The 16827-nt window shown below is 35.8% G+C and overlaps 1 protein-coding gene across 2 annotated transcripts; it reads left to right on the plus strand.

The window, feature by feature from the left end:
- Positions 1-12962: 12962 nt before the first annotated feature.
- LOC121250216 (V-type proton ATPase subunit D-like) lies at positions 12963-15966 on the plus strand. 2 transcript variants are annotated; one of them, XM_041149241.1, is made up of 2 exons: positions 12963-13297; positions 14892-15966. In XM_041149241.1, exon 2 carries the CDS (start codon positions 14927-14929, stop codon positions 15695-15697), a length of 771 nt encoding a protein of 256 aa, XP_041005175.1. In that variant the 5' UTR covers positions 12963-13297; positions 14892-14926; the 3' UTR covers positions 15698-15966. The 2 variants fall into 2 exon arrangements, with proteins under 2 accessions (XP_041005175.1, XP_041005176.1); XM_041149242.1 differs by having other exon boundaries at positions 14915-15966.
- Positions 15967-16827: the final 861 nt, after the last annotated feature.

Consider the following 16827-nt stretch of genomic DNA (forward strand, 5'->3'; position numbering starts at 1 on the left):
GCTTGCAGTTTTTGAAACCCTTGTAAGGATTTGCTCATGATAATTCCTTCATGAAATTTGTTTTTATTTTAGTCTAGTGTTTGTGGGTACCTTTTTGATTTGATTTAATGGTCTTTTGATTAAAAAAGTTGTTTTAACCATGGAAATGATCTTCTAGGCAATAAACAGGATAGTATGTTGTATTTTAGAGCTTTTGACCAAGCTAATGGAAGGATCTTCATCCAAAATTTTTGTGGAGTATTTTTAACATATTTATATGAATTCTTGCTAAGGATTCATTGCATGATAAGAGTTTTTGATGAATTAGCTTTTAACCAAGCTAATGGAAAGATCTTGGTCCGAAATTTTTGTGGAGTATTGTTAACATATTTATATGAATTCTTGCTAAGGATTCATTGCATGATAAGAGTTTTTGATGAATTATTTTCTCAAAACTAGAAACTTAGAAACTGGAAGGAGAAAAACAGTTTATATTTAAAGAAAGTTTGGATCTTTTGTGGTTTAATCTTACTCCAAGAACTTTGATATTTTTATTTGATGGTCCTAAGCCTTTGTTCTACATGTTAGGATGTTGTTTTGAAGCTTTTAGATGTTGATTTGTAAATATATATATTTTTATGTATAAGGATACTCGGTTTAGTTAAAAGTCTAAGGTTTTTAGATAGATAAAAATATATATGCTTAAAAATTTTGAAGCTTTTGGATGTTTTAAGCATATTTTTAAGCTTAGGATATGAGGATCTTTGTTGCAATATTTTGGTTTGAGCATAAGTTTTAAAGTTATATGAAATTGCAACAAAATCAAAAGATATGGCCTTTGGAGTGTTTCAGCTATAGTGTTTTTCTCATGGTTATAATTTGTTTTAAATTTTTCTAATTAGATATTTGAGTTTAGGACAAAATTTACATGAGGAATATAAATTTTCGTGACTTTTGAAGTTAGGATGTAAAATCCTTAAGTTAGGGGTAAAATGATCATTTTTCCACATGTTGAGGGTAAATGGTAATTTTACTCTAATTTATCATTTTTTATGTTACTAAGTTATTAGTGATAAAGTTTCTAACCTTTAAAATCTCTGCTTATAGTTTCACGTATTTTATGTTTTTTCCCATAAATGCAACAATCATTATAAGTTAGCTTCTAACTTACTATCAATTACTATATATGCGTGATGGGTAAGGGAACTACTGTTTATGTACTTATGTTAGCATGTATACCATTCTATGCCATATCCATGTACGACTGTTACACATTATATTCTATCACGAAATATTTATTTGTCACATAAATATACACTATCACGTTATATTATCTATTACATGTTATGCCATGTCACGTAATATTGTTTGTTACATGATATTCTATGTCACGTAATGGTTTGTATGTTATACGTCATGCCATCTCATGTAATAGTTTGTCTGTTATAGATTATGCCATGTCACGTAATGTTTGTCTATTACATGATATGACATGTTACATAATATTTTTCTGTTACATATTATGCCATGTTACATACTATTTGTTTGGTTCATGTTACGTCATTCATACGTCTCACGTACATAACACGTTATGTTACGTCAGGTCATATGTCCTTTCATTTCATGTAACGTTTTGTCTCGAGTTCAGAGTGTGTCTCGCAAATATCATTTTCCTAGTTAGTCATGTCTGGGTTACTCGTGATGTAATCACTATGATTGTCTGAATATCTCCATTTGTTTAGTTGAACTTAATACTCCAACAATTATAATCGTCCCCTATTTTGGTCTGATGCTTTACTAAACCCTTTTTGTTTTAATACAATATATCTTTTTATTGCTTATAAAGAATTACAACATCTCATCAATAACAATCTGAAAAATGTAACTTAGAATATCTTCCAGTTCATGCAGATCATCAACACAACTTAAAGCATTCTTAGCTAAAACATGAACTGCTTTATTGGTCTCTCTTCTAGTGTGAGTGATAGACCACTCTGCAAATGAATTGAACAACTTCCTTGCATCTTCAATCAATAGACCTCCATAGCTCCAATCATGCTTAGGTTCCTTCAAATGTTAACCACCTGCAATGCATCACCTTTAAGCATGAACTTGTTTATGCCTATTTCCTTGCAGAAGAGAACTCCCAACAGCAAAGCATAAGCTTCTCCATTGAAAGGGCTAACTCTCAGATGTCTTCTAGCTCGGAGAGTGCTAATAACTTGAACTGAACAATCCCTTAAAACTTCAGCAACTCCAATTAAACCATTTTTCCCATTAATAGCTGCATCCCAATTTAGTTTTAAGTCCCTTCAGTTGGCTTCAGGCTTCAACTAGCAACTAGGATGTGGATCACTTCTGTAGCTTGAACTTGGTGGTTTTATATTCTGTGGGCAATTAAAAAGTTCCTAATCTCTTCTTGCATTGTTGATAAGCAAGTTAGGATGCAAAAATCCTTTACCATGAACAAAGTCATTCCTTCTAGACCAAAGTTGTCGAGTGATCATGGCGACCTCCATGAGCTCTGCCTGCTCCAGGTTATCAATAAGAAAACTCCAAATATCTTGGAAAACAGGGCATTCCATACTCATGTTTTGAATTTTCCTACACCCTTGGGCCCAAACATCCTTAGCTGCTCCTCAAGTCCATAAAACAAGGCCTGAGGTTTCAATCTCAAGCTAACAGATAGGGCATTTATCATTTTCCACAAGTTTCTTTTTGTTCAGATTGGCCATTGTGGGCAATGCCTCATTACAAGCTCTCCATACAAACATCCTAATAGCAATAGGAACCTGCAACTTCTAAATTGATTTCCAAATCTTAACCTGCAATCTGTCATGAGAAGGGCCATCCTTAGATCTGGATAAAACTTCTCTATGAAGATGATATGCATTCCTGACAGAAAATAGTCTATTGTTTATACACCTCCGCACCAACTGGTCTTCTCTTCCTCCAATACTAAATGGAATGGACTTGATGAGTTCGATCTCCTGAGTTGTAAACAGGTTTCCTAGTACATGATCATTCCACTTCCTCAAATCAAGATCAGTAAGATCAACAACCCACCTAAACTCCTCAACTCAGGCCTTTTAGATTGGATCATAAAAGAATGAGGGTTAGGGATCCACTTATCACACAAAATGCTGACTTGCTTGCCATTACCAATCCTCCACATGAGTCATTCTTTCAATAATTGCATACTAGCCAAGATGCTTCTCCGAAGATAGGAAGGTCAATAGCCCAACTTAGCTTCCAAAAGATTCCCACTAAGAACATATTTTTGCTTGATGACCTAAGTAGTGAGGGAGTTAGGATTGTGGATCAAACACCAAGTTTGTTTAGTACGCATGGCCAAATTAAAACTCTTGAAATCTCTGAAGCCTAACCTCCTTCTATCCTTTGCTTGACTCAATCTATCCCATTTCAACCATTGAATTTTGGATTGGTCCTCATTATAGCCCCACCAGAACTTCTTTAGCAACTTGTTGAGTCTCTAAGTGATAGAATTAGGCAAGAGAAAGATGTCCATTGTGTATGTAGGAATGGATTGGAGGATTGCCTTGAGAAGAACTTCTTTTCCTGCAGTAGAAAGGCTCTTAGTTTTCCAGTTGGTAATCCGAGACCAAATTTTGTCAATGAGAGAGTGGAAAGCAGTAGCTTTTGATCTACCAAGCATAACAAGTAGTCCCAGGTATTTCTCAAAAGATCCAGTTGATTTAATCCCAGATATCCTCAAAATATTCCTCTGAAGATCAGTAGCAGTACTCCTGCTAAAGAAAATTGCTACCTTTTCTTTATTGAGCATTCGACCTGAGGCCTTCTCATAGGTTTCCAGTATGTGCAGATTCTACTCCATTCCAATGAGTTAGCTTTGCAAAACAAGATGTTGTCATCTCCAAAGAAGAGGTGGTTAATGCAAATTGGACCTTTGCCCACAAGTACACTCGAAACACTCCCTTTTGCCTCAACTTGCTGTAATAAATTAGATAATGCCTCAGCACATATGATAAATATATAGGGAGATAGAGAGTCTCCCTGTCTAAGGCATCTAGTAGGAATGAAGGATGATTTTTTCTCTCCATTCAGTAGAAGAGAGTAAGACACAGATGAAATACACTCCATAACCAGAGAAATCCACTTTTGATCAAATCCCAGCCTTTTCGTGACAGATCTGAGGAAAGACCACTCCACCTTTTGATATGCTTTGCTCATATAGAGCTTGAGTGCCATGTATCCAGATCTTCCTTTCATCCTAGAGTTCATTGAGTGAAGAGTCTCATAGGCAACAATGATGCTGTCAGTAATCAACCTTCTTGGGACAAAGGCACTTTGGTTCATAGATATTAATATTAGGCAAGACAATTTAGAGTCTATTGGCCAACACCTTGGCAACAATTTTGTAACTTACATTGCATAAGCTTATAGGCCTGAAATTTGAAACCCTCTTATGATCTTTTACTTTGGGGATAACAATAATAAATGGGTCATTAACACTCTTTAAAGACCCCTCTGGTTAAGGATATTCAGTACAAATCTATAGGTATTCTTGCCAACACTCTCCTAATTAGTTTCATAGAACTGAGCAGAGAATCCATTAGGACCTAGGGATCCAAGAGAGCTCATCTAGAAGACAGCATCTTTGACCTCATTTTCCATGAATTTGAGTAATAACATGGAGTTCATCTCAGTAGAAACTTTAGAAGTCATACCCTGGAGGCAATCACTGAAATCAAAAGGGTTAGATGAAGAGAAAAGCTAAGAATAAAATTCTGAGAAAACATCAGCAATTTGATCCCTAGTAGAAACCAATAAGCCATTTTGATATGTGATCTGAGTGATAGCATTTGTTTTTCTCCTTTGGTTAGCATGCATTTGATAGAATCGAGTGTTCCTATCACCATGTTGCAACCAGTGTTGCTTAGCCTTTTGTTTCCACTTTAACTCCTCCTCAGCCAAGGATTTCTTCGTATCTAATTGGAGCTAGTGTATGGTTTGAACATGATCCCCTTCTTCAGGAGTTTGGAGCTTTGCAAGTCTGCTCAACTTCCTTCTAACATTGGATGAACTCTCTCTCTCTTCTTAGCTGAATTCCACTGCTTTAAGACCATTGCACAATTGGAAAGCTTATTTATGATAATGGAGCTCATCACCACCAGTTGGTTTGGCCCATACTATTTGAATAGTGTTGGAACAATCCTCTTTAAGTGCCCAAGTTGCTTCATACCTAAAAATTGCTTTTGTGCCTCTCCAAGTAAAAAAGTTACTAGCCAGCTGAATGTGTAGATGGAGTGATCAGACTTCACATAAGCTAGTGCATAACAAGTAGCATTAGGGAAAAGCAGATTCCACTATGAGTTGGCCACAACTCTATCAATTCTTTCCTTCACAATCTGCTTCCCTCTCCTATTGTTGTACCAAGTGAGTCTTTGGCCTTTAGTAGCTATGGAACTCGAGTAGTGACTAAGAACTTCTCTAAAGGCCTCCATTTGCTTCTAAGGGCTTGCCAACGCCCCAAACTTCTCATCTTGGTTGACAATTTCATTGAAATCCCCCATACATACCCAAGGGATGAGAGTATTTGGCTTCAAGAAAGCAAGTAGATCCCACCTTCTATGTCTCTTAGAGGTTTATGGGTGGCCATAAAAACCTGTGACCATCCAAGGGGAGTCTAAACCCTTCTCTGTAATAGTAACATTGATATTCCACCTTGAATAATTGATGAGCTGCACATTAATAGAGTTCCTCCAAAGCATAACCAAGCCCCCACTATCGCCCCTACTCTCCACCGCCAAACAACTATCATACTTGAGTGTTTCTAACAACATCAACCCTCTCTTTAGAACACCTGGTTTCCATGAGAAAAACTAAGTTGGGACACTTTTCCTTAGTCAACAGCGTAAGGATTCGAATTGTCCGAGAGTTCCCAAGCCCTTGACATGTCCAACTAAGTAGATTCATTATGATTGGCAGAGCTGTTGACCAGCCTTTGCCATATCAATTGAGAGCTCATTCTCTAAGAGCAAAGAAAAATTACCTTTCTTCTTAACTGCCACCTTCCCATTTAACTTCTTCATACACTCCAAATGCAACTCAAACCTAAACAAGTATCTGTCTTAACAATGGGATCGATTAAAAGCCTAATAATAAATTCACCTAACAATTATCTTAACTCTACATGCAATAGTAACTAATAATCTCTACATAAGTAAAACTCTCCTTATGAAATAATAATAAAATTCTCCACCTAAAATAATAACCTCAATAAATCCTAACTTAAAACTCTCCAAAGTTTGAATCCTAAATCTTACACCTCGTTCGTAGTGATAGAATCGTGTTACCTATAGAACATAAAATATTTTCCACTAATTATCATGAAATACCATATACCATAGATAGATCTATGTCATAACTCTAAAATCCACTATATTCATTCCTAATTTCCTTGGATCAAACTCCACAAAATATAAGACCATTTTCTCATGTATAAGATGCTTCATCAATCTTAAAACCAAAGGTTCCTAATCCCATATTTAGAACTTCCTCACCTTCTGCGCTAAAACCATTTCACGCAGTAGGTGCACTTTTGTGATGACCCGAGTTTTTGTCTAGGCTTGGCCCTTAGAATTTGTTCTAGGTTACCATGGCATTTTAGAAGCCTTAGTTACTTTGAAAGGCCTTAGAAACCTTTGATGTAGTAACTTAAGCTAGGAAAGTGACCCTAGTTTACATTAGAATTTCAACCTTATTTGGGAAACTTAGGTCCAATGGTTTAGGCCCATGAGAAACTTAGGTCCTAGGCCCATGATCCAATTCTAAGTTGCTAAAATGTTATACCTTGAACCTAGCCTTGAAAGTAGATTAAGGGGAAGAGAGAGAGAGAGGTGTAGGAAAACACCAAGATGGGCATACACGCCTCACCCATTGTTCTTTGCCCAGAATTCAAGTTTCAATGTAGGTTTCTTGGAAATGGGAGCCTAGGGAAGTGTATAGATTTTTCTATAAGTTTTGCATAGGAAACTGAAGGGAAGCCTTTGGGATTTCAAATTTTGCTAGCTCTTGCCATGTGTCAAGCATGCACCAAGTTTCTAGAAGATTTTTGTGATAAGACTTTTGTATTAAGGACAAGTTTACCCTTAGGGTTTCGGCTAGCATATTACCAAGCATTCCATTCACTTGCCACTTGTCATTTAGTGTATTTTGAATCAATGGTATGTGAAAGGTCACCTAAGGAATGTATATTGGAAAGATGAAGCAACACTTTGGGAATGAAAAAGTGGAGAGGAAGGCTAGGGCAGTGGCACACGCCCAATGCCACTTGTCTTCCATGCCAAGAGTTTCTTGTTGGGAATAGGAAGAAACATGCATGATTTTACTGAGTTACCCATTGAAAAGATATTAAGTTGTTTAAGGAAAGGAAGGGCATAAGACGGAAAGAGGGATTTTCGGTGCAATGAGGGAAGTCCAACACGCCACCTCCTAAGAAATGACCTTTCCCAATGCAATCTAAGTGGGGAACTCCAAGAGGCTTTTCAGTTTTGAGAAAAGGAGAAAAAAGAACCTTGCCACTTATCTTTCATGCAAGGGTTTTGATGCAAACAAGGAGGGAAGTGAAGGGTCTCATATATAAAGAGAAGGGTTCACGCCTAGGAGGCTTTTCCCTTGCCATTTTTCGGATTTTGTTATGAGTTTCCACTCTCTCCACACAATTCTCTCATGTTCCTTTGAAAGCACTCTCATTTTCTTGTGTTTTCTCTCCAACCAAACAAGAAGATCCTTGCAAGAGAAGGATTTCGGCACTATCCAAGGATTAGCAAGGTAAGGTTCGGTTTCTCGTAAGTCTTGCTCATATATAAGTCTTTTCTCAATTCAAAAATGAGATTCAAACCTCATTTGACTTTGAGAAAGATGGAACACACACACTTTCTACTATTTCCTTGGAAATAATCTAGGGTTTCTAAGGGAAACCCTTGAGGCCGATTAGTGAAGGGGGAGTTCATTCTCCATGTTTCGACTATCACATGTATTCTTGCCTACCTTAGGTTTTGTTTTACCTTATGAGTGAAATGAATGAGATTTTAACCTAAAAACCCTAGAAGCCGAATGGTTTGAAACCAAGTGATGCCCTAGAAACACACCCACTCAAGAACATGAGATAGGGTTTTAGATGCTCTTTCTAATATAGTATATTCGGATTTACAGCTTGCTAGTATTCCTTTACAAGGATTTTGTAAGTATACACTCAACCTACTCTTAGTTAATATTTGTATATGATTCTGTAAATCTTTTCATTGCCATGTTTGCTATTTCTTAATTGATAATTCGATTATGTTAATATGATCTTGTATCAATCTATGGAAGGAATTATATGCTTTGAATTTGTGATAAAAATGCCATGAAATACTCTTATAAGTTTCATTTTTTACTTGATTAAGGTTGATAGTTTATGCACCATGAGTGTCGGCTTGAATGTGTCTTGAATGTTTCGGACCTTAGCCAAATGTTATGATTTCATGAATTGTTTTACTATGGTTTGATCCCTATGTTATTTGCTTGAAGATTGGAACATGTTTAAGTGATAAATTTCATGATTTTTACTCCTATGTGTTTTGGCCAAAGCAAGTTCTTATGATTCCATGAATGTGTTTGGATGTTTCATATGTTTCATGTTATCATGCCATGAATTGAACATGCTATGTTTGGTTACTTTATGTATGACATCCCGTATGTCACATGTCAAGTATAAGTACGTATGTCTTAAGTTCCATGTCACATGCATTTGGAGAAAATATTTTTAAAGAAAAGTGTTTTTCAAAGAAAAGAGTCTAAACGTTTATCAAGACCCTAAGTGCTGGGACGGGGGATTATTCTAGTGGAACTCCTCTGTCTATTCTGGAGTGCTTAAGAATGGAGTAGTAATCTCTAGGTCGACGAAAAATAGTCGACAAGCCTCGAATGGATTCTTTTTAAAGGATGTCAGAGTGAGAAAGTACCTAATGCTAGTGGGTGCATAAGGCATGTAACTCGACGAAGTAAGGTCGAATTAATATGATTTTCTGTTTATGACGTATTCATCACGGTGTACAGACCGTTAATGATGTTGTACCTAGCAGGAACACACGATGCAAGGAGGGGAGCCATGTTGTGTCCACCCTTTGAACAATGATAAAAGCTCATAAGATAAAGATCACTTGATAAAAATCTCGTGATATGATAAGAACCACTCGATGTAAATCTTGTGATATATTCTGACAAAGCAAGTTCTGAATAAGATCACGTGAATAAGAAAGTTAAGAAGTTTTCATGAAAAGTTTAAGTCTCTGTTAGAAGTCTTTTGAAAATAGTCAAGTGCATAAGTCAAGTTCTGGTTAAGGCATAAATCAAGTACATGTCCATGCACTCATATCATGATATACCTTTTGCATGCTTATATTAACTGTGGTATGTTGTGTAATTACTTGCTAAGATTTCTTGAAATCTCATTGTGGTAGTTTCCACTACCATTCCTTAACCAGAATGGTAGAAGTTGTAATAGGTACCTCAAATATCTAGGAAATATGAACCAGGACGGTTCCTTGGTAGAAGACTAGTTCACTGTTCAGGCTCGTCAAGACTACATTGTTGATGTACTAATTCATACGGCTCAGCTTCTCAGGGAGATCTTACATAGTATTAGTGAGATAGAAATTGATACTACGATTTATCAATCCTTTAAAAACTTGAAGTTTTGGTGGAATATGGATCAGTTGTCTACATATTTAGAGCGAGCCTCTAAGGCTTCGGCTGATGTGAAGGCAGTAGCAAAAGGATTTAGGTTTGTTGCCGCCCGGGCTTCAGTAATCCCATGGGGTCTTTTGGTGTCTGTCTCCCGATGGGACAATGGTTATGAAAAGTACGGTACTTTAAGTATTTTGTGGTAAAAAAAAAAAGAGAGAAGAAAAAAGGCAACAACATTTATGGCTAACTTTTGTGGATTTATGTTACTTTTGTGGTAATCCAGTGTTTTGAGAATTTTAAAATTATGCTTCATACTTTTTGGGATATTATGCCTTTATGGCTTATGTTTACATTTTGGACAATGTTTTGAGTTATGATATTAGTTTATGGTACCATGTGCTTTGCAATTGCATATTGCGTTGCTTAGTTTATCCGACTTTTATTAATTTTCCGCTGCTATGTTATTGCATACTGCTAGTGTACTTAAGTGCATAGCATTTTACCTATCATGTACGGGGGGTGTATAGCCTTAGGTTACATGTCCCGACGTCTCAGTCACTGTCCAATCTCAAGCGAGGGCTGGGGGCACCACAACTTTGATATGCATGTATCTAAAAAATTTTCATTCATAATTTTTATTAAAACAATAAAATAGTAAATGTTAAAAATACTTACCACAGAGCAAGACATGCGTTGAGGAGAACTTTCAAAATTCCTTTGTTTCCTTTTAATTTTTTTTTTTTTTGTTAGTGAAATCTACAGAATCTTCGACCTGGGCTCTAATACCAACTATAACACCTCGCTTCCCACGGTTAATAATAATGTCACTTTTAAAAATTCTCAAGAGCCGGAGTGCTACTACTGAACCTTGACTTAAAAATATTTTCTTTTATTCTAAAGGAAGCGCCAGGTACAAAGATTCTATAAATAAAATAATTATTTATTAAAGTACTCATATTATAAGAGAAAGTGCGTAGAAGCATTTATTAAAAATTTTCAAAGTCCATGCCATAAAAATCATAACTTAAAATCTCTATACATGATCTAGCCACTGTCACGCCTCCATAGATTAAGTCCCATCTTGCAGCTCTAGCGTCATAATTATCCTAATTTGGGATGGTTTAAAAATGTAAAAACAAACTAAAATGAGTTAATGACTCAATAAAAAAACCCAACATAATGTAAACACATACTTAACATAAGATTTTTCATAAAATATTTTATGCGGAGAACTTAAAATCATGACTGATCATACTAATGTTTATCTATGCATGATTGATTTATCTGAATTAACTGAATGATCTGATTGATCTGGCTGGCTAACACATTTAGCCTCGTATGCAAGGTTGTGTACTAACTTCCCCAGCTGTAGTAAAGGAAGTCGATTGTGCAGTACTCTGGCATATTACGGTAGATCACGCTTGAGTTTGTGGCTTGCACACCCACCCTGAAACTGCATTGATATCATACATCTGAATGACCATCTGATTAACTATTTTGAACTTATCTTACACTTGATCTTATGAAAGCTTATGTGTTTTATGCAACGTGAGATGCATACGATGCATAATAAATACATAACTATAGTATGCAGAATGAAACATGATGAATGATATGCTTGCAAATATCATGACAAGCGTGGTACATGAACATTGACTTCGAAAGAACTGGCTTTAATAATAATATATATAACTAACTAATATATGTTAACTCTAATTTATGATCAAACTACTTACCTTGTAGTGTTGATTCCTAAAATTTTTAACACAAAATCGATCATGGTGTTGGACTGGGAGGTTTATGGTTTTTTTCCAAATAACATGCGGAATGAATATATTTATAGAAAGATTTGGGAGAGAGTGACGACCAGTTTGAGTTAGACTCAGTTAATACATGCAGTGACACTAATCTGCTGAACACTCAATCGTGATCATCCAAGAAGAGAGTTTGAATTTAAAAATATGATCTAATTGTTTATTCAATATTGAATTGACAGTGATTGAGACTGTATAGGAGACTTCAATCAATGATATTTTAAATTGAAATAAGTTTCTAATAGCCAATCTTTAAATTCTAAAAGAAGTCTAACTCATTCAATAAATAATAAATGAGATTTAACCTAATTATTGAACATAATTAAAACTCCTAATCAACCTCAATAATTAATTACTTGTATGCTTGAATTATTGGGCCAGGTCGTTACAACAATAGTGCTAGCCCCCAGGCGAGCTCCATGCAGAGCAAAAATGCTCGCCCCACAGGGGAGCACTGTGGAAGTAAAAGTGCTCGCCACCTCAGCCAACATTGCAAATGAGTATGAAGCTCACCACATTTGCGAGCATAGTAGAAAGGAAAAATGCTTGACCTAGGTGAGCACCACGAAGAGTATAAGTGCTTATCACCTCGGTGAGTAATCTGGATGAAGCATAGTATGCCTCACCTTGACAAGCATTGTAAAGGAGCATGGAGTTTGTCACATTAATGAATATCGTGGAAAGGGAAAGTGCTCACCATCCAAGCTAGCAACATGGGGAGTAAGGGTATGCTTGGAGTTGCAGTAAGAGTCTTAAAAAGTGATTAAATAGTCTTAAAAGTTCTTTGATGAAAAAATTAGATTGTTTAAATGTTACATATTAAAGCACTTTTAATCTTAAATAAGCTAAAAAGAATATTTGAGGAAAAACATTTTGATGCTCTTCCTCAAACGTGTTTTTCCTGATAATGCAGAATGTAATTCAAATTTTGAAAAGACTGTTAATGGACGAAAATGCTTATACAATTTTTAAATAACTACAAATTTTAAATTTTTAAGAATATGGTCATAATTTTTAAAAATTCAAATAATCGTAATTTTTACATCAAAAAATATTTTTTTAATTTATTTCCAAACAAACGTAATATGTTTAAAAATAGTTTAAACATATAATTACCATATAGTAAATAAATTTTTAATATCAAAATTTATTACTTAAGTTAGAAATTATAAGTCTTAAAATTATAAATTATATTTTTTACTATAATCTTAAATATGTATTAAAAGTGGGTAAGCACCGTATAGAACGAAAGTGCTCACCATCTTGGTACGCTTTCCAGGGGGGCAAAACGCTTACCGTGTCAGCGAGCTCCACGAAAGAAGTGCTTGCCACCTCGAATATGAGGAGCTGTGCACGTATCATGCATGCGCCTTCTTCACTAGTACAAGAAGATATATTAATTGCAATAAGAAACGAGGGAAAAGTTAGCTGTACCTTAAAAAGTTTATATTTTGAAATTAATTGAGTGGAGGCCGAAAAAGAGGGAACATAAATACATAATGCTAATTTTTACAAGTTATCATCTTTAGTCGCGTTTATGAATTTGAAATGATTTTGTCTGTTAAAAAACAACCCCTTTAAAATATGCAAGGCGAATGGGATCCAAAAAATTCAGCACGAAGGAGATCATTTCTATACCCGTTTTATTCTGAACAAGGAAGGTTCGTAAAATAACTCCAAACGTCGGAAACAGCGCAGCAGCAAGGACGAAAGAACGGAAGAAATTCCCAAAAAGTCTCAATCCCGACGAATCTCCTGTCCGGGGACACCATTTTCCCTCCCGTTTACAGGTCTCTCTGTCTGATCTCATACTAAGAATCTCTTTCGTTACACTATCTGTTATGGCTGGTTTTAGGTTCAATAACGTTTAGTTCCTAACTGCATTGGGCACAATTGGAATGTTGAGCATGATTTAACTTTTTCTTTCCGATTTCTACGGTTTTTGCTTTTGAAATCTCATTTTGAACTTTAATTACGAAGCAAAATAGTCCTCATTGTTATTGTTTTTCGCTGTGAGAATTTTGAGATAGGGAAACAAAGAAGGGAATGGAAATTTGAACCCCCAATGAAAGATGTTTTGAATCGGATCTCAGGATTTTGTAATTCTTGTAATGGCTCGAGCAAGTGGTGATCAATTACTCTTTTTTTTTTCTTTTTTTTTTTTTTAATGCGGGCGCTAAAATATTTTTTAAATGATAAAACAGAAGAAAAATAGATGAGAAATGTAAAAATTAGAACTACTGTAAATTAAGCTAAAAAACCGTTGTGTTACTTGGCAAAACTAGGATTTTTTTTCGATTTCTTGTTACCTAAATGATGAGCAACCTGTGCGTGAATTAGCTATCACTTTTATCAAGCACTTCGCTTGCTATTACGCTTGAAATGGTCAGAAATTGTGTTTGTTTATTTGTTTTTTTTTTTAAAGATAATTGGTGACTGGATGAACGGGGTTTTGTACGAACTGATGTAATCGGTAATCCCCAAGGACTTCCAGTAATGGTTGGGCTAAAGAAGAATTAACATGAAATACCTAACTAATACAGATTTCGGTGTGCCGGGTGGGTGGTTGTGTGGTTAGAGAGTTAAGCGGTACTTTGCATAAAACATAAAGTGAGTGCTTTATGTTTATTGTATAATTTTTTTTTTTATAAGTATGTTTATTTTATAAATTGTAAGATGCTAAAGAATTCCATCCTCGTTGGATGATGAATTTCTTGATGTTGTGTTTGTGCTTGTTTGGTTACCTCAAACTTTTGAGATGTTGGGATTTAGAAGACAGTACATTCGGCTTTACTTTTTGTAGATTCATAATTAGGAATTGGAACTTGTGGGCTTGCAAAACCCCTTTGTGTTGTATGGCCTTCAAAATTAGATATGCTCTAGTGGTGTGATCGCAGTAAGAAGATGTGATGATTAAAATACACTACATTCAGCTTCATAATTAAGATGATTTGAGATAAAGTCTGAGGATATTTCAGAATGCGAATGGGAAATGGTTCCTTGGGAAGGAATGATGTGTTTTACGTGGCTTTCCATATCTTCTTGAATGCATTATTTTAGAGGTTTCCAGTCATTGATTATTTGTACGGCTTGGAATAGAATGGTCACATTCCACATTCTTAGTATGGTTGTTAGCTTGGTTGGCTGTAATGTATACTGTGAGGCGGTGTAACACTTAGTAATACAAAATGGGATTTTGGTGATATTGGAACTTTTCTTGATTATGCATGGATGGGTTAACATTTTCAAGTATTTTTTAGGAAATAAACAGTTGCATGTTCTCATCATACTTATGACCTATAAAGTTATGCATTTTTATTATTTTATTTCATGTCCTCCTTTTCTTCAGTGCACTAAGCAATTGTGTTGATTTAAAATGTTTAACATACTTTGTATCCTTGGGTTAGATATTTGGAAAGATGTCTGGCCAAAGCCAACGCTTGAATGTAGTTCCCACTGTAACAATGCTTGGGATCATGAAAGCTCGCCTTGTTGGTGCTACAAGAGGTCATGCTCTTCTCAAGAAGAAGAGTGATGCTTTAACAGTGCAGTTCCGTCAGATTCTTAAAAAGATTGTCTCCACAAAAGAATCAATGGGAGACATCATGAAGACCTCCTCGTTTGCCCTAACTGAAGTCAAGTATGTTGCTGGAGAGAACATCAAGCACATTGTCCTTGAGAATGTCCAAAATGCTTCTCTTAAAGTTCGATCAAGGCAAGAAAATGTTGCTGGTGTGAAGCTCCCGAAGTTTGAGTATTTTACTGATGGTGAGACCAAAAATAACCTCACTGGATTGGCTAGAGGTGGACAACAGGTTCAGCTCTGCCGTGCTGCTTATGTGAAAGCAATCGAGGTTCTTGTTGAGCTTGCTTCACTTCAGACATCATTCTTAACTCTTGACGAGGCAATCAAGACCACCAATCGAAGGGTTAATGCCCTAGAGAATGTTGTGAAGCCTAGGTTGGAGAACACCATTACTTATATTAAAGGGGAGTTGGATGAACTGGAAAGGGAAGATTTCTTCAGGTTAAAGAAGATACAGGGTTATAAAAAGAGGGAAATTGAGAGACAGCTTGCAACTGAGGAGCAGTTTGCGGAGAAGGTATCTTTGAAGAAAGGAATTTCAAAAAATTCAGCTCACAGCTTATTATCTGCAGCTGCAGAGAAGGATGAGGATATCATTTTCTGATTTAGGTGCGCTACTTGATTTTTTCATCTTTAGGATGCGTTGAGAATTATTGAGGAGCTGCCAAGCAGTTTCCTTAGGAGCAGTTTGCAGGATTTTTTATGATAGGGGTTCAACAAATAGCCCACAAATTACTATCTGCAGCTGCAGAAAACGATTAGGATACTATTTTCTGCTTTGGGGGTTAGTTTGTATGTTCTTCAGGCTGCTTGAGTCTTAATAAAAGCTGAACAAATGTTTTTTTTCGTGTATTATCTATGATTTGACGTTTATCACTTCCAATTTCTAAAATATCTTTTTGCCTTGAGCTTAATTTTGTGAAAATGAGTTATTTATCTGTTGTCATATTATGCTTGCATGGTGGCATATTTAGTCGTAGTGACGTATCCTGAGGAATCAAAATAGGTACAACAGAACATATGGAGCAGCTCTGTTGATGCTGGAAGACAGAAGATTGAGCTGGAGTTCTTCAACCTTACAATTTATCAATACCAAACCTCACAACTTCCAAACGCTTGCTTGATTGGAATATGAATAAACTGTCACTTGCTGCCTAGTCTGTGTATGATAATAAATCTTGTAGCTCTCCTGACTCTGCTGCCCGTTTTGAAATTTCGGGTCTATGGCAAGCTAAATGGCCAGAATCGGGGGAGTAGAAGAGGATCCCCAACGCTAGAGCGTGCTAAGTTTGATCATTCCCTTATTCCATCATCGGTTTACTTACAAAAAAAGTGTTTTGTTTATTCTATTTCAGCTCTCCAAATATCCCTTATCTTTAAAAGAATTAGTGGGTTTGAGAGAGAAGTCTTGTGAGTTACACCCTCTTTCTGTTTTACCCTTCTAAAATATATCAACTTGATAACGAAATTTAGGATATTCTCCTTCTTAATTTACTTGTAGTTTGGGTACCAGGTACTCATAATATCTCACTACTATTCATTATTTTATTATTACTTTTTATTTAATTTTTGCTATTATTCACTATTCTATTGTTACTTTTTCACTATTATTCACAGAATACCTAAGAATATCTCAATACTCAAATGCAACAGAGCAGGATGGCTCTAGTCATTTTATTTCAAAACCTTGGATCGCTTATGTTCTGCTCACAGTTGTAAATCGGAGCACTCTTT

Source organism: Juglans microcarpa x Juglans regia, chromosome 2D, assembly GCF_004785595.1.
Source record: "Juglans microcarpa x Juglans regia isolate MS1-56 chromosome 2D, Jm3101_v1.0, whole genome shotgun sequence".
NCBI classification, from domain to species: domain Eukaryota; kingdom Viridiplantae; phylum Streptophyta; class Magnoliopsida; order Fagales; family Juglandaceae; genus Juglans; species Juglans microcarpa x Juglans regia.

What these genes read in the sequence shown, in the direction of transcription:
- LOC121250216 (XM_041149241.1), top strand. Translation starts at nt 14,927, where the DNA reads ATGTCTGGCCAAAGCCAACGCTTGAATGTAGTTCCCACTGTAACAATG.